General features: G+C 36.0%; 1 protein-coding gene across 16 annotated transcripts in view; it reads right to left on the minus strand.

Moving 5' to 3' along the window:
- Positions 1-990: 990 nt before the first annotated feature.
- The window catches only part of LOC140729646 (leucine-rich repeat-containing protein 4C-like), a 1,048,826-nt gene continuing 1,024,621 nt past the window's right edge, over positions 991-25,195 (minus strand). For 15 of the 16 annotated variants that reach the window (XM_073049655.1, XM_073049659.1, XM_073049656.1 and 12 more), the window contains one exon: positions 991-4,611. In XM_073049655.1, the coding sequence (XP_072905756.1) occupies positions 2,639-4,561 (1,923 nt within the window). In that variant the 5' untranslated portion in view covers positions 4,562-4,611 and the 3' untranslated portion in view covers positions 991-2,638. Of the gene's footprint in view, positions 4,612-11,546; positions 11,607-25,195 lie in introns of those variants that run through there. The other variant, XM_073049663.1, reaches the window with a different exon arrangement.

Below are 25,195 nucleotides of genomic sequence, written 5' to 3' on the forward strand. Positions count from 1 at the left end.
GAATAATATTTCAAGAGGTAATGCTTGAGGGCCACTGTTACCATGGAGAACTGCTTAGTTACATTTTTGTATCAGGTTTCACTTGATGATGCAAATTGTGTCAAACACTGACAGTATAATGCATGAGCAGCTATCCTAGACTTGAGAGTTTTCAGTTTTATATAAATTTATAAAAAATTATTTGACTAACTAGTCTTCTTTTAACTATGTCTTCTGAAATTAGCAGACAGAATTTCATAATATCTATTTTCCTGGAAATTTAATGCAACAGGTATTTTATAAATACATTCCAAACATTGTTATAATTATTATTCTTCCCTTACTCCTCCAAAGGAATGGATATGATCATCCTCTGTTCTTGCCCAATAGCTTTTTCCCTATTAATTCAAAGAAACTCAGATAATTGGCCTTTCTATGCATATCTCTGACCCCAAGTTCTTCAGGTCTGATTTGCAATGTGGCCTGATTCTCCGAATACCTGAATGTGCTTTTTAGCTTCTTTAGATGTTGAAATCAAAATACCAAGCAATATTCCTCAGGCTTTCCTGCCAAACAAAAAAAAAAGATAATTTAATTTAAATTACAAGCTCAAAATGACCTTGACTAGGACTTTTTAATCTCTTAGAGTATTGGTATAAATTGGATCCATGCAAAGAGAGTGAAAACAAAGGCCAACTGGTTCCTCACTGCTATCGTATCAAAACTTACCAAGGTGTCAAAATATCAGGACCTAAGTATGAGGTGCTACTTCCGACAGAAGCACAATGGAAGCACAACAACTTGCATTTCTATACCATTTTTACATCATAAATTGACAGAATGTTCTTCCCAGGAGTACTGGCAAATATGGTTAATTGGTTACATTACAAATTATTTTTAAATGAGGTGTTAAGAGTTTTTAGTTAAATCTTGGAAGCTCGGATCACACATCATAACATCTTAAAAAATGAACTCTTAATATTAATGCAAATCTATTCAGATGAAATGATATTCTTCAAAGACAAAGCTGTAATTTTATTCCATTAAGGGCATCGTAAGTTTATAAATACTGTAAACAATATGACTAGAATGATAATCACATAATGAAGGAGAAGGAAAGAGAAATGATTGACTGGTAACTGATACTTTTACTTCATTAACATGAAGATTGGTTATCCCCATTTTGATAGGAAATGTTCAAAGTAATATAAATACACTTTAATAGGGTTCAATTTCTAATCCCCAGTGTCTTTAAATGTGGTGGTCATTACTTATCTTGAGATGAACTGGAAACATTGAATGGTATTTAATTATTTTGTTCATTGCATGCGGGCATTGATGACAAGATGATGCTTAATATGCTCCCCTTGTTAACATGAGGCGGCACTTCACCACTCACTTAATACTGTTAGACAGGAAGTTGACCCAGGAACAATGTAAAACTCCCATCTTATGTGCAAACCAAATGTATTGTAGATTTTTGGGGGGGAAAATATTATGCAATAAAATGGACATACAGATTAAAACCTTTTTCAATCCATTCATATAAATCAAAACATATTACGACAATCAGTGTGCCATTTCTTAACACAACCTGTAATCTGTTTAAGAATTAGGTGTATTTTTAATCCCTTGATAAGGAGATTCCATGCACAATCTTCGATTCTGGATGTGACAGTTTATCCAGATGATATGTCTTCAGTGGAATAACCTTTAGTGTGAAGTAAGCTTCATAATCTTCAATTGGGTCCTGCATTATGTGCTGAACGCTCTTCTCAAAAAAAACCTGACAATTATGTGTTGAGTACCCATGCAATGTACATTGGGTACGTAGTAACAGGAAATTATATCTGTCTTTGTATCTTTCTTTTCCCAAAACATTTGTTACTGCTTGCCATACCTCCACAGCCTTGTGCTATGTTAACATGACAAAATGAGAAAAAAAAGATAATGTGGTTATTATACCAATTAAATTAGAATTGAGCTAATCAAATTTGAAGTATTGATTCCCTCTGAACTGGGTTAATATGTTACAGAATACTGCAAATACAGTGTCAAATTCCAACTTCAGAACCATTAATTTTGATATCTGAAGGTACTGAAAACCAACAATAGTTTATTTATAATCTTATTTAGTACTTAACTACAAATTCTGGATCTAGAATTGTTTAAAAGATCATGGGTATGTGTTTTTTTTTTGATTTTTTTTACAAGCAATCTTCACAGAATGATTCTGTTTGTAAATATAGAACAAGATGATACATGGAAAATAAAAGATTTAATATAAATCTACCTCTAATACTGCATTCTCTGTCATTACCGGTTGTAAGAGTCATGAAATAACAGAATGAGACAAAACAGACTGAATCTCACCACTAGAATTCACCATAAAAACCCCATGTGAAACATAATCCTTACAAAATATCTGAATAGTCCCTTAGAGAATCAAAATCTCCTATGAAAAACATGGTGATGACTAAATTATTGGGCGCAGCATCATGTCAAATCAGTGTTTGGAATACACATAATTGTCTCTGTTTTAGATCACAATAGAATTATTTTTAATAAATAAACCTCTTTAAAGACACTTCTTTTAAACAGTAGAATCAGCCTTGTCCTGTTTGTCATTTGTAAATTTGTGTATTTTATTCCCCCCCCCTCATATTTGTGTCTCTTGCACATTGTCTTTAGAGTTCATTGGCATCAATAATGGTTCATGCACAGAGCTGTGTAGTGAGTTAATTGTGTTTACTGTGGTAGTGTGGTTGAAAGGAGCTTTATAAGAGTTATAATGGTTCATATACTCATGCTCTATCGTGGGCATGGTCAGGTGACTCTCCACAGCAGTACTTCCTGCGATGTCATCTTCCGCATTGATGATCTCGATGGTCCTGGTGGGAGCATGGTGATTCTGGTGGTGATGCTGTTTGCGCATTTTGTAAAAAATGATTAACATCACCGCCGCCATTAGTGTGATGGCAACAAAGCAACCAATAATAATCTTTGTAGTTTTCATCACCTCATCCAAGCCAGGTATGAGATTTTCTCCTGCATCTGTAATAGCAACAGTGATTGTCTTTTCTGTTGACTTTGTGCTCCGAGGAGTCAAGGAGGTCGTTACAAATGTTGTATCCCACTCGCTGAAAGGTGTAGGCCTAAATTTATCATCCGTCGTGTGCACCTGTACAGATGGCTCCATAGTCTCCACTGTAACAGTTGTAAAATAAGTGAAAGTGCTGTTTTCTGTAGCAGTCACATTCAGAGTGGCTGAAGCTGTTGTATTTCCTGCAGAGTTGCTCACCAGACATGTATACAATCCCGTGTCCTCCGCAGTCACATTTGTGAAATTTAACGTGCCATCGTTCAGCACAGAAATACGAACTTTATATGCTCCATGAGTCATAATTGTGCCATTGGGAGTAATCCAACTCACTGAGGTCATGGAGGTGGAGGCTCGACATTTCAACTCTGCAGCCATTCCCTCGGTCAGATTGAGATCGGTGGGAGCCTCTACAATTACTGGAGCATAGCAGTTGAATTTGTTCTGGTCCAGTTCTCCAATGTAATTCCCTTTTAAACTAGGGGGAGCGTGACAACGAGCGCAACATGTTGTGTTGGAGGGTACAATCTCCTTCAGCCACCAGCTCAGCCACAAGATATCGCAATTGCAGTTCCATGGGTTGTGATGCAAGTGGACCCGCTCTAGGTGATGAAGAGGTGTGAAGAGGTCATGAGGCAGCAGAGTCAGGTTATTGTGTGCCAAGTTAAGCTCTATTAGTGACTGAAGGTCATCGAAGGCATTCCTCTCAATCACCTGGATCTGAGCATGCATCATCCACAGCTTCTGCAGGTTAGTTAAACCCTGAAAGGAGCCCGGTCGGATTAATGAAAGCCGATTCCCTGATAGTTCCAGTTCCTCCAATTTTATCAGAGGCATGAGGTTTGGGATTTCCCGAAGATTACACATACCAAGGTTCAGATATCTTAGATTTGACAAACCTTCAAAGGCTCTGTCTGAGATATATTCAAGTCTTTTCAGCTCACCTAAATCTAATCTCCTTAGAGAAGGAATTCGACTGAAAGCATAAGATTGTATACTTTCAATGGGATTATTCCTCAACCACAGCTCTTTCAGTTTGGATAGGTACTCAAAAGCTCCGCTGGGGATGGTGGAAAGGCGGTTGTCAAATAGCTCCAGGGTGTTGAGATTTGTCAGGCCATTGAAGGCTCCAACCTCAATCTGCCGGATGTGGTTCTTACTTAACTGTAGAATCTCCAGGTGCCTTAAATGCTTGAAGCTGTCAGCTTTGATTACTTGGACTCTGTTTTCTTGCAGGTTCAGGTAGCGTGTGTTAATGGAGATGCTATCCGGCACTTCTCTCAAGTTCCGTCGCGTACAGATCACTTTACTGAATTGGTTGCTACAGGAGCACACGGAAGGGCAAGTCTGCGCTCGAACCAAACCAGCCACTACAAGAAGTTGTAGAGCCAACAGCAGCACAAATAAAGGGTCGAGTATCGCCCTGTTAAACTTTGGACCTATCATCATCTGCTGTGGATGCAATGTCATCTTGTTCAACATTCATAATTTATTGGATGTTTGTTTTCTTGAGTTCAAGTTATTAGTGTAATCTGAAAAACAAAGAAAAAATGGAATTAATGCTGTGAACAAGTGCATCATTAGACTATTCTGTAAGCTTGCCATATTGCTTTCCCTGTTCAATATTTTTCCTGCTCAGTACTTTAATACCTGTAATAATCCCCACTGGCTCATGCTGGATTGTCTTGAGGCCAGCTCATATTGACATTTGACCTAAGTGTATTTGCATATTGTAGATAAACTAACAAGGCTATCATACTTCCAAAAACATTCTTTAAATATTCTTGAATGAAAATTTGCCAAGAGACATTTGCCTTAAGCATACAGTGTAGTTGCACTTGTAGTATGCTACTTCCAAACTTTGGTTATATTGCCTTCAACGGAACTGAACTTTGGAAGCAAATTACACCACACACTCCTTGCATGTTTTGTTCTTCCTTCACATATATGCATGCCCAGCACATATGTGGAGAAACTTCTGTACCAGTAGCTACTTTTTCATTTTAAATCCCAATTTCAAACATGACATACACCGCTGAGAAGCACAGATTCAGAAATGATTTCTAACAGAGTTATTTAATGCATACCCACAACAGTTTCCAAAATTTAACAATCCTATAATTTCAAGGTACTTCAACTCAATTTGAAGTGTTTGAACTGCAAGTAAATTATGCAATACCGGAAGTGATATTATGTAAGTACTTGGACAAACATTCTCTTTATACAGTATGTATTAGCAGTTTCTGCTACTTTAAAAGAGAAATTCATCCACTGCAAATGTGTGGCTTTATGAAAACAACAGATAAAGGAGTCCTTTATTTAAAATGATGTAACATGTGTACTGTATTAATGAAAAGTGCATTTTCTATGTTTTACTGGCACTAAGCATGTAAGACTTTAGTGATAAGATTTCTGTAGTAACAGATCTTTCAATGAGCAAACACTACTCCTAAAAACCATACTGAAAGCTTTAACCATTGGCAAAGCCTTAACTCTACCACACAAGTTGTAAAAAAAAAGGTGAGAGATATTTATAGTTTTTAAATATCTCGATCATTCACAGTAAATTAAAAGCAATTCCATTTGAACTCAAAATAAAAAGAAAAGTTGATATGGTAATGTGATTGATTTCACTACAATTTACCTGAAAATACTTCTGTACACAAATACCTTAAGGTGAAGCAACATAATACTTTAAAAAGACATCACCTTTGCATATCTGATCCATAGCCACTGTGATCCTGACTCAGGAGTCAATAAAACTTCAGCAGGACAGCACTTAGCTATCAAATAGGTTGTTGTAGTAAGCCTGGCACTTCTGCATTGAACTGTGTGTTGAAGGCCTAATGAAATGACTAACACTGGTGATTTTATTCAGAAAAGTCACCAATAGACAGCAAGGTCTGGCCTGAAAGCTTAGTGTGTCATTTATTATCAGCATATAGAAATACTTCCCTTGGGCATTTTTTAATGATTTCAAAATATTTTACGTTGTGAGGAAACTGCCTTTTAGTTGCATACATTAAGGAATATATGTTGAGGTGAATTTGAGTTAAGTTGGCAAGTAGAGGTATAAAGATAAATGTATCAGGTAATAGTGATATATTCCCAGTGATACAAAATATTTTTTGTTTCAAAGAGATGTGCAAGTCACACCCTAGCTCTCTAACTCCTTTATGCTTATCCTTAGTCTAGAAAAACTAGTTAGGAGTTCATCTTAGGGAATCATCTCAAATGACATTTCAGTACAAAGCCATGTTGTCTTAAAAGTTCCCCAGAAACATCATACTTTTTGTAGACTCCTTTTCAATGTTCTAAGAAATGCGTACACCAGTTTACATTCTTAAAACATCTCGTATTTCACACCAGAATACACTTGTGATGCACAGAGTGTGACATATCACAAAGCAACTTAATGGAAGCAGATTGCACTACATATATAAATATTGAAGCATAGAGTAATGTAATACATGAGGCAGACATTTGTTGTCCTTTATTACACATATTAACAGTGTAAAAATGTTATGTTGGAACTCTAACTCCTAAACAAATGTCAAACAGTAAGAAAAAAAAACTTTGCATTGATTCTTTTATTCTTGTCTCTCCTCTAAATCTATATGTTTTATGTTTGTTTCAACACAGTTGAAGGAGCTCTATAATTCCTGGAACTATTTCACTTTTACATGTATTTTGTTACACATTTTCATTTCCCAACTTTAGTCACTGCAATTAGATGTGCATCAGATTCACTGATCCAGCAGCAAACATTTTCCATAGATCTGGACTTAAAATTGTATCTTTAGTTATATAAATTGTATATTTTTGGCTTACATAAAATGTAAGCTTAATTCTCAGCTAACTGATTATATAATGGATCTTCTAATATCAGGTCTACTGATATGCGAATTAAATAATCGCAGCAGTATTGGTGCCTCATACTGACCATTATGTGATCGGTATTGAAATTTTTGAGTCCTTATTTCATATATTTTTTAACATTTTTTTAATTGAATTTTCAAATAGGTTACAGAAGAAAAAAAATTATCAACCCTTCCCCCCTCCCCTTAACCCCTCCCCCCTGACATATCCCTATAGAAAAAAGAGAAGAAAAAAGAAAGAAAGAATGCCTGGATATCGGAAGATCCCCACATGCTCCATGGAGTTCATAATAGCTTTAATATGTATATTTATTTCTTTCCCCAGATAACCAATAATTTTATCTTCAGAGCACCTATATATTCAATCCTATTTTTTGTAAATAAGGGCACCAAATTTTCAGAAATATTTCATATTTATCTCTTAAATTATAAGTATTTTTTTCAAGTGGAATGCAGCTAAAAATTTCATTCTTCCAACGATCTATACTTAAGTATGAATCCGATTTCCAAGTAACTGCAATAGCCTTTTTGGCTACTGCCAATGCAATTTTTATGAATTCTTTCTGATATTTATTCAATTTGGATTTTGATTTTATCCCTTCAATATCGCCTAGTAAAAATAATGTTGGATTATGTGGAAGTTGTATTCCAATAATTTGTTCCAGTAAAACTCTTAAATTTGTCCAAAAAGGTTGAATTTTAAAACAAGACCAAGTAGGGTGTAAAAAAGTACCAATTTCTTGATTACATCGAAAACATTGATCAGATAAATTTGAGTTTAATCTATTTATTTTTTGTGGTGTAATATGTATTTGATGTAAAAAGTTATATTGTACTAATCTTAGTCGAACATTTATTGTATTTGTCACACTGTCAAGACATAATCTTGACCAACTTGTTTCATCAATTTTAATATTCAAATCAGTTTCCCATTTTTGTCTTGACTTATGAATTCCTAGTTTAATTGCCTGTTTTTGAATCAAATTATACATACCAGAAATAATTTTTTTAATTTTTCATTTATGAATTAAAGTTTCTATTTCATTAGGTTTCGGCAATAACATTGTTTGACCCAGTTTATCTCTTAAGTAAGCCCTTAATTGGAAATAACAAAAAAGAGTGCTATTTGATATTTTATATTTATTCTTTAATTGGTCAAATGACAATAATATACCTCCTTCAAAACAGTCTCCTATATATCTAATCCCTTTGTGAAACCAGTTATATAAAAATTGATTATCCATTGTAAAAGGGATAAGTTTATTTTGAATTAAAGGTCTCTTTGCTAATAAAGATTTCTTTATCTCATCATCAACATTTATCTTATTCCATAAATCAATCAAATGTTTTAGTATAGGAGATTCTTTCTTTTCCCGTATCCATTTAGATTCCCATTTATATATAAAATCTTCCGGTATATTTTCTCCTATTTTGTCTAATTCTATTCTAATCCATGCCGGTTTATCTTCATCAAAAAAAGATGCAATAAATCTAAGTTGATTTGCTTTATAATAATTCTTAAAATTTGGTAATTGTAACCCTCCTAGGTCAAATTTCCATGTCAATTTTTCCAATGATATTCTTGACATCTTACCTTTCCAAAGGAATTTCCTCACACATTTATTTAACTCTTGAAAAAATTTCTACAGTAATTGTATTGGTAGTGTTTGGAATAAATATTGTAATCTAGGGAATAAATATTGTAATCTAGGAAATATATTCATTTTTACAGCATTGACTCTACCTATTAATGTTATTGGTAACATCATCCATTTATCAAGATCCTCTTGAATTTTTTTTAATAATGGCAAATCTTTATATCATTATCAACTCTTATTCCTAAATACTTTATACCATTTATCAGCCATCTAAATTGAGTTATTAATCGACATTGACTATAATCTCCTTTAGTAAGGAATTTCACTTTTATCCCAATTTATTTTGTACCCTGATATTTTCCCATATTCTTCCAATCTAGAAGATAATTTACACAACGAATGCAATGGGTTAGTTAGATAAATCAGAACATCATCAGCAAATAAGTTAATCTTATATTCCTCCTGATTAACTCTGAAACCCATAATATCTGAGTCAGTTCTAATTAATTCAGCTAATGGTTCTATCGCCAACACAAATAAAGTAGGTGATAATGGACAACCTTGTCTAGTTGACCTTGTTAATTGAAATGATGTTGAAATTTGGCCATTTGTCACCACTTTAGCTTTGGGGTTAGTATTTAAGGTTTTAATCCATTTTATAAAAGATACTCCTAATCCATATTTTTCCAATACCTTAAATAAAAAATCCCATTCCAATCTATCAAATGCTTTTTCTGCATCCAAAGCAACTGCCACACTTATTTCTTCCCTCTTTTGTGCCAAATGAATTATGCTAAGTAACCGAGTTACATTATCTGCCGATTGTCTATTTTTAATAAATCCTGTTTGATCCATCTGTATTAATTTTGGTAAGTATTTAGATAATCTATTAGATAAAATCTTTGCTATTATTTTATAGTCTGTGTTCAACAAAGAAATAGGTCTATATGATGTTGGCTTTAAAAGATCTCTGTCTTTTTTTGGCAATACTATTAAAATAGCTGTCGAAAAAGATTCTGGAAGTTTATGCGTTTATGCGTTCTTTTCGCTTGGTGTATTAGCTCCATAAAAGGAGGAATTAATAAATCTTTAAACTTTTTGTAAAATTCAAGCGGAAAACCATCTTCTCCTGGAGATTTATTACTCTGAAGTGATCCTAGAGCTTCTTCAACCTCTTTTAATGTAAAAGGCGCATCTAATCCTTTCTGTTCTTCCGAATTCAATTTTGGGAGAGTTATTTGTGATAAAAAAACCTTTCTATCTCAACAATATCATTTTGTGATTCTGATTGATACAGTTCAGAATAAAAAAATTTTTAAATTTCATTGATTTCTAAAGGTTTATAAGTAATTTTATTTACACTTGTTCTAATTGCATTTATCGTTTTGGAAGCCTGGTCTGTTTTTAACTGCCAAGCAAGAATCTTGTGTGATCTTTCACCTAGTTCATAATATCTCTGTTTAGTTCTCATAATTGCTTTTTCTGTTCGGTATGTCTGAAGTGTATTATATTGTAACTTCTTGTTAATAAGTTGTCTTTGTTTTTCTTCTGTCATATATCTTTGAGATTCTTTTTCTAATTTTGTAATCTCTTTTTCCAATTGATCTATTTCTACCATATATTCCTTCTTAATTTTAGAAGTATAACTTATTATCTGGCCTCTCAAATATGCCTTCATTGCTTCCCATAATATAAATTTATCATCAACTGAATGTGAGTTTGTATCTAAAAAAACTGAATCTGTTTTTTTTTCATAAAATTGCAAAAATCTTGATGTTTTAATAATATTGAATTAAATCTCTATCTGTAAATCGATTCCTCCTTATCCATCATTATCATTGTCATTATCAAGGGGGAATGATCTGACAATATTCTTGCTTTATATTCCATATTTTTCATTCTGTCTTGAATATTCGCTGATAGTAGGAAAAAATCTATCCTTGAATAAGTTTTATGTCTATTTGAATAAAATGAATAATCTCTTTCTCTTGGGTTAATTCTTCTCCATATATCAATCAAATTTAAATCTTTCATCAATGATAAAGTTAATTTTGCTACTTTTAGTTTTGTAATAATCTTTGTTGACCTATCTAAAACTGGGTCTAGACAAAAGTTAAAGTCTCCACCTATTAATATTTTATCGTGTGCATCAGCCAAATTCAAAAAAGCCTCTTGTATAAATTTTACATTGTTTTCATTTGGTGCATAAACATTCATAAGAGTCCATAGTTCTGAAAAGATTTGACAATGTATAATTATATATCTTCCCGCAGAATCAATTAATACATTTTGTATTTCAATTGGTAAAGTTTTGTTGACCAAAATTGCAACTCCCCTCGCTTTTGAATTAATTGAAGTTGCTATAACATTTCCGACCCAATCACTCTTTAATTTCTGATGTTCTATCTCTGTTAAATGCGTTTCTTGTATAAAAGCATATCTATTTTCATTTTCTTAATGTATGTTAAAATTCTTTTTCTTTTCACTGGTCCATTAAGCCCATTAACATTAAAACTTTAAAAATTCAGTAAATTAGTCATTATTTTTAACGGGGTTACTCCAGTCTATAATAGTACATAATATTTCAACTCTCATAGTACCTTGGGGAATTATTTTAAAATTCTCCATGTTGCTATGTGTCTCCCCTCCGATCATCCAGGCAAAGAAAGAAAGATAAAAGAAAAACAGATTATAAAGAAAAAAAAAACAAAAAAAAACCCCTGCTAATGTTGTGAATGAAAAAAAAAACACATTACCCCCTTCCGTTGTGCGGGTCATGGCAAACACCATGATCACACACGTGAATCCCATAGCGATCGATCCGAAGTTCCCCCTGCTGCCCCGTAACATGAAAAAAGTATATATAAGAGAAGAAAAAAATAATATCACTACTCTCGATGAATATTTCTCAAATTTTTACCTTTCTCCCCCTGTATCATATAAATAAAAATATATTTAAATATTCTTCTGTCTTTATGTCCATCAACTCACTTCAGTGTCCCCGTCTTCATCTTTAATCTGTTTCACTTTTAAATCTTCACTGTGTCTAGCAAATATTTGGGAGTTCTTGTGCAAACTCCTCTGCATCCCGATGATCAGTAAAAAATCTTCTTTTTCCGTCATCCAAAAAAATTATCAGTGTTGCCGGGTGGCGCAATATAAATTTATAACCCTTTTCCCATAAAACCTTTTTCACTGTGTTAAATTCCTTCTTTCTCTTCAAAAGGTCATAACTTATATCAGGATAGAAAAGAACTGCTTTCCCTTCTATCATCAATGGCTCATTTCTCTTTCTGGCACATTGGGCAGCCGCCTTCAGGATCTTTTCTTTATCTTGATATCTTAAGCATTTTATCAAGATTGGTCGTGGGTTTTGATCAGGTTGAGGTTTTGGTCTTAAGGCTCTGTGGACCCTTTCGATTTCAATCAACTGGGTTGCCTCTTCCATTTCCAAATTTTCCGGGATCCATTTTTGAAAAAAATTTATTGGATCCTCTCCCTCTATTCCTTCTTTAAGACCAACAATTTTAATATTATTTCGTCTACTAAAATTTTCAAGCACGTCTATTTTTTCCAACAGTCGTTTTCTTTCTGATGTCCAGGCTAGAATATTATCTTCCATTTTATTCACTCTATCAATAGTGTCTCCCGTTATTTCTTCCAGCTTTTTAACTTTCTTGTCCATTTTCTCCTGTTTTTTCACCATTTTATCAAACATAGTCTTCATATTTTTAATATCTTCTTTTAATTCATGCATTATTTGCGCCAAAGCTTCTCTTATGTCTCCAGAGAATCTTCCACTTCCAACCTCTTCCTGTTGTTCTTCTTTTACCTCTTCATCTTCATCTGTATGTCCCAGAGAATTCAAATCCTCCTCGGGTTCATTTTCACTTCCGCTTCCAATCGTAGCTGGGATTTGTAGTTCAAATTGCTCATGTTTGTGCATGCCCTTTCCTGCGGGCACGCACAGTTCCTGTTGTTCTTTCTTGGAGACTGCTGATGTTGCCGCCGATTTCTGTTCTGTATCGCCGGAGGTAAGATGCCCTTGAGTCCGAGGCTTCTTCATGGTGGCCGGCCCAGCTTGTATTGTCTTCAAAGTAGAAGTTTTCTTCTTTGTCTGTTTAGGAGGCATATCTAAGGAAAATCCTGAGTAGTTTAGACGTGGTTTTTAGAAAATATTTACTTACTTTTCTTCACTTAAACATTAATTTATTAGTTTTTTTTACGGGAGAGCTGGATTTTCATGTCTCGATCCTACGTCATCATGTGACGTCCCCCATATTTTTTTAAAAGGTACAATATTGCTAATTTTTGATGCCTTTTGAAAGTTGTGTCTCTTTGCTGAACTAATTTTATCAGGTGGACACAGTTGACATTTACAGTTTGTGGGAATATTAATATCTACCATTAATAAATGTACAATAGTCAATTATCATTTCAGTGTGGGCACAGAAGATTCACCTTTACCCAGAGTGGTTAAAATGCACAAAATTCTCTCTCTTGGAGCAAATGAACGCAAATGGTTTTGATGCCTTTAAGGGAGTGCTGGATAAATTTATGATGGTGAATTAATATGCAAAGTAGATTAGATGAATCTGGTAGAAAGGACATACATATGGAACATAACCAACAGCATTGAGGAATTGAGCTGAATAGCCTTTTGCTATGTTGTAACTTCAGTATAATTTTACATGGTACTGGCGTTCTGCAGTGTTTCACAGAAGTCACCATCATTGAAATGTAGCACTTTATATGGTGTGGCTGCACACACTCGGTGATGGGGAAGACATTAAAATTGCAGCTTGTTTTACTGAACAGTGACAGGAAAAGCACCAATTGCCTTGTGTACATTTGGCTGGATTCATATCACTGTAACTTTAATTTAATGGAAGGTTGAATTTTAAATAAACCTGCTACTAATAGGTATGTATAATTCAATAGGTTGAACAACCAAAATTACAGTTTACATAATCTGAAGACAACTGCAAAATAAGACCATAAGATCAACTATTGAACTAACAGAATATAAGAGTGGGGAGGTCAATGTATCTACTGCATATTATAAAAGAACAAATTGATGGAAGAACTCAGCAGGTCTTGAGGGAAGGCAAAGGAATGGTTGAACATTTGGGTCAAGACCCTGCACTAGAACTGCTGCAGATGCTGCTTTATTTGCTGAGTTTTTTCAGCTGTATTTTTTTTCTACATATTCTAGGATCTGCAGTATCTTGTGTTTCCAGGTTACGGTCCGTTCATTTGTTATGTACTGTGTCATATGACATGGGTGATCCTGTTCTTTCCATGACCATTCTTGGCAAGTTTTTCTACAGAAGTGGTTGCCATTGCCTTCTTCTAGGTTATGGCATAAGTTTAAAAAACATAATTAATCCAGAACTGGAGTACTATCACTCAAATAAAGGAAGGATATGATTGCATCAGAAAGGATACACAGAAGATTCACCCAGGTGTTGCCAGGGATGCAGTACCTCAGTTTTGAGGAATACCGAGACAGGTTGGGAGTGAAAAAGAATAAGAGTAGGGAGGTGGAGGGAACAGATTAATGTATAGAGTGTAAAAGTAATTCTCCATAGTAGAGGTATGTAAAATCAGAAAGCATTGTATCAAAGTGTAGGAGATTCAAAGAGGACTTTGAGAACAACGTTTTGTCCCACCCAGTGGATGGTTGGCATTTGGAATACATTGTGTAAGGGAGTGGTGGAGATGGTGATTCTCATCATTCTTTTAAGAAGCACCTCGACAAGCATCTAAATTGCCAAGACATACAAGGCAATGGGAGAAAATGCTGGAAAGTAGGATGAGAATAGATGAGCATTCAATGGTCAGCAAGCACAGAGTGGGCTGAAGAACACGTCTCTGTACAGTGATGAAATGACACAATGCAATTACCATCTTGGGGCACCATTGATCAGTGGACAAGCACTTAGTACTATGGCTACCACAGCAGATCAGTGTTTTCTGATGTAACTGTCATAACTTCCTCATCTCCAGGCATCTCAAAGCCATTCTGTCATTGACTAGGAGTGTAATGGAATGCTCTCTACTTGCTTAGGTGAATGTAGATCTGTCATGAAATTCTATGGAATTTCAATTGGACACTTTGTGTAATACCTTTGGGAAAACATTTTTCGTAAATTATATCATTTGTATGTTGTAATTTATCTTAGCACACAATTTTCCTAGCAGAGTTTGTACATATTGTTCTTGTATGAGTATCCTGAATAACCATTCACTATCAAATAATGAGGCTGTTATTGAATATAATGGTCATAAAATAAAATAAAATGTTTTTTTTATGGTGAGGTGTTACCCAGGATAAAATCTCACAGTTAGGAAGAAAGTATGTTTGGCAAGGATAACAGCAAGAAATTAAAATCAGCTTTTTCTGCCTGATTAGATAAAAATATTTGCTGATATGAAACATATTCCACTAGAAATCCTAGAAGGTTACTAGGTTAAAGTGCAGATTTTCACTGAAACTGTATTTTCATTGAACTCCCAATTCTTCATTATGCAGGCTGGTAACTAGCATATGTGTTCTATGGTACATCAGCTTTAAATAAGAACAAATCTGGTGGGGCAAGAAACAATCTATAAGATATCAATTCATCTACTGATCCAAGTATCAAATTGGAATCAGAGAAGAAAGTTTATATGAACATCGGTAAAAGTTGCAAAACTATTATCATAAGAATATTAATTTCCTTCCAGAGCTGAGTAAGTCAGTCAAGCTTCTCTTTGAACTTCCAAAGGACGTTCACATAATATCTAAATCATAGTTAGTAATTAGTACACTCAGATTATAAAGCTTATTGTCTTTGAGAAGGATCTGCTTATATCTACAAAGTGTTCAGATATATTGGTAACCCATTTTCTCCAGAGTCTCAGTTGTTCAATAAATTTTTGTTTGGCAATCTTTTGAGATGAAGAATGAATGTTTACCTGATGTTCAGATAGTTTTGAGGTGATTAATGAGATGAGGATTAGAATTAGATTTATAATCACTGACCTGTCATGAAATTTGTTTTTTTAGCAGTAGTACACAAAAATTATATTAAGTTGCAAATAAAAATAGATAAATAATGAGGTAGTGTTCATTAACTGTTCAGAAATCTGATGGCAGAAGGAAAGAAATTGTTTTCTAAAACATTGAGTGTGGGTCTTCAAGCTCCTGTACCTCTATTCTGATGGTAATAACGAGAAGGGGGCAAGTCTTGGGTGATGAGTGTCTTTAATGATGAATACTGCCTTTTGAAGATGTATTCAATGGTGGGGAGATTTGTGTCTGTGAGGGGCTGGTTGAGTCTATAACACTCTGCACCACTCTTGACCCTATGTATTGGAGTGACGATGCAACCAGTCAGAATGCTTTCCACAGTGCATCTGTAAAAATTTCTGGAGACTTTGATGACATAACAAATCTTCTCAAATTCCTAATGAAGTATAGCCACTAGTATGCCTTCTTCATGATTCAATGTGGGTTCTGCAGACTATCCTACAACGGGACATGAGGTTCCCGATGAGAGTGCTGGAAGGGTAGTATGTGAGGTGGTGTGTTCTTTCCTCTGTCTACGCAGAGCTCCTGATGCATGCATTTCAAGTTCCCTGAACCATTCTGAATGCTCCTTCTACATTCTGAGTGCTCATGAGTGCCAGGACTTTTTAAAAGTCTGTGGGGATATTGTGTTCTTTCAAGAAGCTTTTGGACACAACCTTAAATGCTTACCTTTATTCATCTGGTAATTTCTTCCTGCGACACAACTTGAAATAGCGTGTCTGTTTCACAAGGCCGTTGTTAGGCACAGGAATTAACCTGCCCAACAGACTTGTCTGAGAATAACTCTTTGAATCAGATTTATGATCACTTGTATGATGTGAAATGTTTTGTTTTGCAGCAGCCAAACACACAAAATTACTATAAATTACAAAAATAAATAACTGTGCAAAAAGAAAGGCATAAGGAGATAGTGTTTGTGGGCTCATGGCGTTTTCAGAAATCTGATGGAGGAAAAGAAGCTATTCCTAATCAGTGACTGCAAGTCTTCAGGCTCCTGTACCTCTGCCCTGATGGATGTAATGAGGTGAGTGCATGTGTTTGATGTGTTCTTAGTGATAGATGCAGCCTTCCTCAGGCACCAACTCTTGAAGATGTCCTCATTGATGCTGGAGCTGGCTGAGTCTACAATCTGTGCAGCCTCATGTGATCCTGTGCATTGCAGGCTACAATACATTAATCAGATTACTCCTCACTGTATATCTCTAGAAATTTGTACGAGGCCTTTGATGACATATCAGATCTTATCAAACTCCCAACCACAAAGAGCCATTGGCAAGCCTTCACTGTGATTGCATCAGTGTGTTGGGCCCTGGGTAGACTCTCGAGATATTGATGCCCAGGAACTTGAAGCTGTCTACTCTTAACATCACTGACTGGTCGGCCTTAATACTATGGAGCTTGGCCTGGAATAGGGCACCAATATGAAGTTACATATACATATAATGAATTTAGAGTACCTTAGAGTCATAAAGTCATAGAATACTACAACATAGGAACAGGCCCTTTGGCCCATCTAGTTTGTGCCGACCTAGTAATCTGCTTATTCCCAATGACCTTCACCGGGACCACAGCACTCCATCCCCTCCAATCCGTGTATCTACACAAACTTCACTTAGATGTTGAAATTGACCCTGCATCCACTACTTGTGCTAGCAGCTTGTTCCACACTCTCAGCACCCTGAGTAAAAAGGTTCCCCCTTATATTCCCCTTAAAGATTTCACCTTTCAACCTTAACCCATGACCTCTAAGTTTAGTCTCAACCAGCCTCAGTGGAAAACACCTGCTTGTATTTACCCTGTCTATATCCCTCATACTTTTATATACCTCTGTCAGGTTTCCCACCAGTCTGCTATGTTCTAGGGAATAAAGTCCTAACCTATTCAGTCTTTCCCTATACTCAGGTCCTCACGTCTCGGCAACATCCTTGTAAATTTTTTCTGTACTCTTTCAATCTTATTTACATCTTTCCTTAGGTAAGTGACCAAAACTGGACAAAATACTCCAAATTAGCCCTCACCATCGTCTTACAGAATTTCAACATAAATCAATTAGGAGTTGTGATGTTGTGAAGCCAATGTGCCAAAAGTTTTCTCTATGAATCTATCTACCTGTGCTGCCATTTTCAAGGAATTATGGATCTGTATTCCCAGATCCATTTATACCACCACACTCCTCAGTGCTCTACTGCTCATTGTACAAGGCGTACCTTGGTTTGTCCTCCCAAAGAGCAACAGCTCACACTTGTCCGCATTAATGTCCATCTGCCCAGTTTTCCAGCTGGCCTAGAACCTGCTGCAAACCATGATAATTTTCCTCAGTGTCCACTACACCCCCAGTCTCAGCGTCGTCCACAAACTTGCTGACCCAGTTTTCCACATTACCATCCAGATTGTTGATATAGATGACAAACACCAACAGACCCAGCACCAATCTTTATGGCACAAGCCTTCAGTCAGAGAGACAATGATCTACTAATACTCTTTAGCTACTCCTGCGAAACCCATGTCTACTCTGATCTTGAATGCTAAGTGACAAAACCTAAAACCACAAGAGTGCAATCATGTGGAAATCAATCCCTGATATATTTCCATATAACCATATAACAATTACAGCAGGGAAACAGGCCATCTCGGCCCTTCTAGTCCGTGCCAAACGCTTACTCTCACCTAGTCCCACCTACCTGCACTCAGCCCATAACCCTCCATTCCTTTCCTCTCCATATACCTATCCAATTTTTTTTCAAATGACAATATCTAGTGCCTTCAAATGCATACTATACATAGTCCAGGTTTTAGAATGCATCTATATGTTGGGTTTAGAGTAATTCCTGTAATGAATTTCTTCTGCTACAATGATAAGGTGGTATATTGCAGAATAAAGCATTAAACTTAGAAGCATAGAAAACCTACAGCACAATACAGGCCTTTTGGCCCACAAATCTGTGCCAAACATATCCTTACCTTAGAAATTATCTAGGGTTACCTGCGCCATTTTGTTTTATCTTAGTTAAATGCGACCACATTTCTATCATTGCACTTAGTAGAGCTGAACTAATACTGTTTTTGAGTTATTCTGGGCTTTTTGTATACACCAAATTGTTTCTCAGAAAATGTAGTATAAACGTCATCCTTCACCTCCCCTTCCTTTCAAAAGACTAAAATAATCCAGGAAAACTGTGTCACAACAATCATTGCTATTTTAAGTTTATTCTCGCATTAAATTCCATGAAAAGATGCAACACAGCCAGATCATAATAAAATAAATAAAAGTTGTGTACAGCAAAGCAATGGGAATAATGATTCCTATAAGAAATCTGGCTGCATTGATGAAAGATTCAAACTCGTGACAAGATTTGAACAGGGACGTTTCCTCAAAGTTCCCTGACAAGTTTGCGTGTCAAAATTTGGTATGATAGGTGCTAAAAGTTAAAGCAATGGTTAAAAAAAATACAAATGCAAAAATGCCGCAGATCCTGGAAGACTGAATAAAAACCAAAATTGCTGAATGACTCTCTGCAATTTAGCCAGTGACATATCAGCAATTCACCGGGGTTCATTGTCAGTCTGAAATAGTGCATCATAGGGATTAATTTTGTCAGAGAATAAAGTGATTTAAGTATCCACATTGAAGCTAGATTTGAGCCAAAGGCACAGTGCATCTTTTAGCAATAAGCTTGTCATATTTGAAACGTGGAACTGATAACACCTCTGGGGCATCTACGTGGAAAGTAAATGCAAAGCTGCAGCTTGGGTATATTGTGACAGAATTAATAGTCAATAGTAGGTTGACCAAACTAACTACTGACCAATGTGCCAACTCACTTGAATGAACTTGACAAACACAGAACTGAAGACTGAAAATAAAGGAATTGGTGGGGAACTGCACCCAGGTCTCCTTGAGACAACCCCCTGAACAATCTGATATATATCAATGATTACCGCTGCAAAACAAATTATATCGGTGTTTCCCAAAGTTTTATTGGTTACCAGCCCCTTGACTCCCAGACCACATCCCCAATAGAATGTTAGCCAGAAAGAACTACAATCTACAGATCAGAAAACAGGAATGAGGCAAAGGCAGTGGAACCTGTCAAAGAAAGAGTATTTGTTCTAGTAATGTGGTCGTAGGACTGGAGGTGACCAGTTTCTGAGATTCTTCATGCAGTCACCATTTTGTGATCTGTTTGGTGAACTGTAATTTTTTTTCAGGAATAACATAATCAGAACAACTGAGCCTAAACACAAAGAGTTTCTGCTAATGATCTGTTAAACCTGAGAGCTTTCTCAAATAAGAAGCTGCTTATTATGCAAAGTGGCAGGCATGGAGAAGGAACAGCCTGTGATCTGGCTGTCTGGGTCCAACGTCTGGCTGATCTGATTGGACCGGTTTGAATCAGTCTGAATTAGAGAGAAGAAAAGATATTACCTAGGTCACAAGGCTGGTGGAAATAGCCATAAAGCAATAATGCTTGTATCTTCGGCCGCTTCCAATAAGAAGCTGACATAGGTCAGTCAGATAATCCTTAGCCAATGAAACTGAAAGATATAAAATTGATCTGATAAAGAAAAGAATAAGAATGTTGAATTTTGAGAGCACAGTCAGTAATAACTCTGTGGAGACCAACCATCACAGAGGTGGATGACCTCGTGCCTGATATGTGGAGACTAAGTCAGGATTAAGAAGAACACTTGGGCAGCCTAGACTCCTTTTCCTGGGTATTACCATTGTTCTTTTTTGACTGTTCACGTAAAGTCAGAAGAGCCTAGTGGATGTGCACACAGGTTCGTAAATTCACGTGTTTGTTAGTCGAGCAAATAAAGGTTCTTGTCAGTAAATTCAGATTCTCTCTGAGCCCAACTGATCATTATTATTGATGATTAATACTTAAGTAAATCCTTGTAACAATCCCCCTCTTCCTTTCCAGTAATTACATAAAAACTACAAAGAATTTTGATTTACTTTGCACTGTGAAAGACTGCAAATTCAAAACAGTGAAAATAATTGCAAAAAAAAACAAATCTATTTTAAACTACAAATGAAAGTGATTCTTTAATTACAGTAAAAAAAAATCATAAACAATTTTAGAGTGTACACTAGTAGTCTAACCATTCACTACTTCATTGCCTTTTCACCTTTTAGTCAGATGGATGGGCTTGGGGCAGTGACATCAGTTTCGCAACATCAGTCTGAATGTTACTCAGCAGCCTCAGATCCCCAGCTTCAGTAATTTATAGTCTGTTGGTTGATTTGAAAGAAATTGGGCAACTGTATTGAGACCGCGCTCCACTAAATATGATGTCGGAAAGGCAATAAAGAACATCTTGACCTTTTTCCACAGTGAAGGACAGCATTCACAGGCTTATTTCTGCAACCAAAAAGTCTTGTCATGATTTTTGAACCATTGCTTCAGAAAGTAATTTTGTAGTAAGACAAGGTCTTCCACCATCCTTCTTATTAATTCCTCATTACAAGTGTTCAGGGATGGATTTATTACCCGATATGAAATTTGGATCGAGAGAAGATTTTGAAATCTCTCTGATATGTCTTTAGGCATCTCACCCAGCTGGGCACAGTGTACTTGAAGATCATCATCTATTATTCTTTCTTTAACTTCGAACTCAGAGGCTCAGAAATTGGAAAAGGTCACGATGGCCAATGTTGCACTTAATGAGGGTTTAACTTGGACTGAAATTTGGAGGTGACTGATTTGACTTTGATAAAATTTGTATAATTTCCTTGCAACTGAAGCTTGATTTCATTAAACTTTGTGAATGATTCTGACAAATAAGCAATATCATGCCTAATATTCTTGAGTTGGTTACTGAATGAAGTATTCAAGCCTTCAAAGAATTTTATCAGTTTCTAAAAGTGCCTAAAAGCATCTCAGGCAGTTTCCTTTTGACAACCATCTGACCTGTGTGTGCAAGTGTTCAGACTATTTATCATTCTCGATCAAAGTTCTCCAAAATGTTCAAGAATTGAGAACTATGGGACTTCATTTTATTTATTGCTGTGATAACAGTATTTAAGATTTGTGCAGTCTATCATTTAGGATTTTGTGACAAGATGCTGTCTGTGAATTACACAATGAATGATAAACATGTTAGGTACAGCTTTTTTCAATAAAGTAATAACCCTACAGTGGCATCCTGTTAGTAGTGATGTTGTACAGCAAGAATGTTGGTAAGTGGAATGTTCTTCCCTATGAAAAATTGCTCAACAACCCGAAATATTGACTCCCACTTCATATCTGTTTCCAGTCCCCTTGCAAATAATACCCAGCTATTCAATCTTTTTTTATATATTTTGTGAAGAGAACATAACTAAGGTGCAAAGATTTGTTGCCTGGCAAAGTTAACTCATCCAACTGTAGAGCAAATTCTGTTGTCCAAAGTATGTTGCACAATGTGTCTTCCACATTATTAGACATTTGATCTATTGATTTTTGAACAGAGTTGTCACTGAGCAGGATCGCTTTAATGACTTGGTCTGGTAACTTATGCAAAACTGTACTCAGAACCTCCCTTACTGCTGGCAGGATCAGTTCTTCTCCAATTGTATGGGGACTTCCAAATTTATTAATGAGCAATGAGATCTTGTATGAAGCTCGCAAGCCATCACTGTTTTGTTGTGAAATGCTGGCAAACGTGCTTTGAACTGCTTTCTATTTCTGAAAGTTTTCACAAAATATGACTGAAAATAAGCCAAGTTCTTGATTGCTTTATCAGAGTATTATCTTTGAATGTTCAAGGATGGTTTCATTGCTTAATTTGAAGAAAAATGTTCACACAACAGACACAATGGCTGCTGGTGGTTGTTTGGTGTTAGTATAAATCTATATTTCAGATACTGAATGTTATACTGTCTGCATTTATTTTTCATTTAGTCTGCTTCTGCCAGTTTTGTTATGGATTAATGACCACAGTCAATCACCTATCCAATCTCAAGTCCAATCTCAGGCTATCAATAAAAGGAACAATTAAGATATCATCATAGCTCAGGCAAAACATTACCCTGCCGAAGGGTGCGTAAAGTGGGACAGTGATACCTGGTTGGGTCATGGACTAAAGAAATTTGGTCAAGATCATTTGAAAGGACAGATTCTGACATTTACCCCATTGAACACCATACCCTAATTCACAGGAACTGTGTCGCTGCTTGATTAGAGTATGGAACAGTGTACTACAGTAGGAATGGTCATAATACCTGGGCCAAACCTGGAAATAAAATGATTTCTTCAGTCCAGATTTCTCATGCTATTTCTAAATACAGAAGTATCACTTTGCTTTTCAACAACTGTAACATGTTTCAAGAAGGTACAGAAGCCTGAAGGCACACACTCAGTGATTCAGAAACAGTTTTTTTCCCTCTGCCATTTGATTCCTAAATGAACATTGAACCCATGAACACCATCTCATTTTTATTATTTTTGTTTGTGTACTATTTTTAATTTAACATGCATATACATACAGTAATTGATTTATTTTTTCCCTATATTATCATATATTGCACTGTACTGCTGCCACTAAATTAACAAATTTCACGACATTTGCTTGTGATATTAAACCTGATTCTGATTCAAGCAAACTCTTGAGAATGGTGGTTAGCAGGAGGTGAGGTGATTACGAAATCATTGTGCTCAATTATCAGACACTGAGGATCAATTAATTCTTTTCTTTAAATTAAACTTGTAATTCCTCCGCTGCACTCCTTGCTGCCGTGACCTCTGTCACCCGCTTTATCTTTACCTCCCACCACTCCGGGGAACTACTGTGTGAATAAAAATTACAAGATACAGTAATTTTCAGTTTCAGTGTTTTATTTAATATTGTACATTTTTAATCATGAAATTAATTTTCAAAAGGTTTTTGAATATGTGCAAATGTTATACTCTTTGCCACCCAATAAGATAAGGGATATGCCACAGACAGCTGTCAGTGCATTTCCTTCTTGGGGCATCTTCAGTCATTGCCATGTGATGATGTTAATCTTTGGAAAACTACAGGGTCTCACTGGTGCTCAGTTTACTCAAGATGATCTGCTGCAGATCTCTCACCTTACAATATTAGAATATTTTGATTTTGTACCATTTTCCTCTGTCAAAGTACAGAACAGATTGTAGGCTGCCATATTTGCCTTTGGAATGGTGGGCACAATGAAATATCTATTTCTTCTGAAGCATTTTCAGATGCTCCAGGTCTTACATAAAACATCCAACTTTTTTATTTGCTTTATAAATGAATCTCAGTGATTTATTTTGAAAGGAACTCATGTCCAAATTGATCTAACAGAATGAAAGGAATGAAGGTATGTATCCATCTGGATTTCTGATAGGTGGGAACCAAAAATTAAACGTGATTTTCTTTATTTTGAGCTTTCACAAGAAAATCTAATCTCCTCACGATTATTTTGATGGCAAATGTGTGTTTTATGTAATTATTTAAATTACTTCCACGTTTAATTTCTGCAAACCTTGTATGAAGTCCTACAATTAGCTCAAGCCTCTAAAATATAACACTGAGCGTATCAACATGTCATCCATGAAATCCATTTCCTTTAGTGGAATGTTGTTCTCTCAAAATAATGTTACATTAATGGATTCAAAATATCGTTTGCTACACGACTTGAAATTTTGCTGTCAGGTGTAAAATGGCAAGTCACAAGCAGCAGAGCATTTCCCATCTATAGTGTCTAAATGCAATTGGATAGACAGCTGGTGAACTGGTAGAAAAAAAAGACAACTTTCAACCATGGATTACTAGGTTGAAGGAACTGCACAATGTGCCATCATTTCTTAAAATTGTATTAGATTGGAAATGCACCGCCATCTTGAAATAGATTCAAGATTGTGTTGCGTACAGCGGCTGTGTTGGGAGCTGCATTCCAAATCTACAGTACATTACTAATTTCTATGATTTTCTTAGCATTTTCTGTTCAAGTAGCCAACAGTCATATCAGATGCGGTAGACTGACCTTCGGAAAGATGCTGTTTACCCACTATGTGCCGCCTTTCCTACACTGGGATCTCCTGCTTGCAGGATCCATGGGAGACTCATCTCTTACACTGCCACTACCTTGGAAGAAATGCCGGACACAAGGGAGAAGGACCGGCATCCTGGTGAGGCTGAGTCGGCATGCAAATCGACCGCCACTCCCTAGCATATGCCTGACCGACGTTCAGTCCCTGGATAACAAGCTTTGTGAACTGAGAGCCAGAATCTCCTTTCAGCTTTGTTTTTTGCTTTGTGAAGACCTGGCTGATGGAGGAAATACCGGATCATGCCATCGAGCCCTCTGGGTTCCCCTGTTCTGGGCAGACAGGTCAAAAAGCCTCACTGGGAAGAGTAAAGGAGGAGGGGTATGCTTCATGATCAACAATGCTTGGTGCGACCCCCAGAATGTGCATGCACTCAAGTCCTTTTGTTCCCCAGACCTGGAATACCTGGTGCTGCTGTGCAGACCCTACTGGCTGCCTAGGGAGTTCATGGCTGTTACCATCACAACAGTGTACTCTCAAGGAACTGTACGAGACCATCAACACGCTGGAGACTGCACACCCAGAGG

Source organism: Hemitrygon akajei, chromosome 6, assembly GCF_048418815.1.
Source record: "Hemitrygon akajei chromosome 6, sHemAka1.3, whole genome shotgun sequence".
NCBI classification, from domain to species: domain Eukaryota; kingdom Metazoa; phylum Chordata; class Chondrichthyes; order Myliobatiformes; family Dasyatidae; genus Hemitrygon; species Hemitrygon akajei.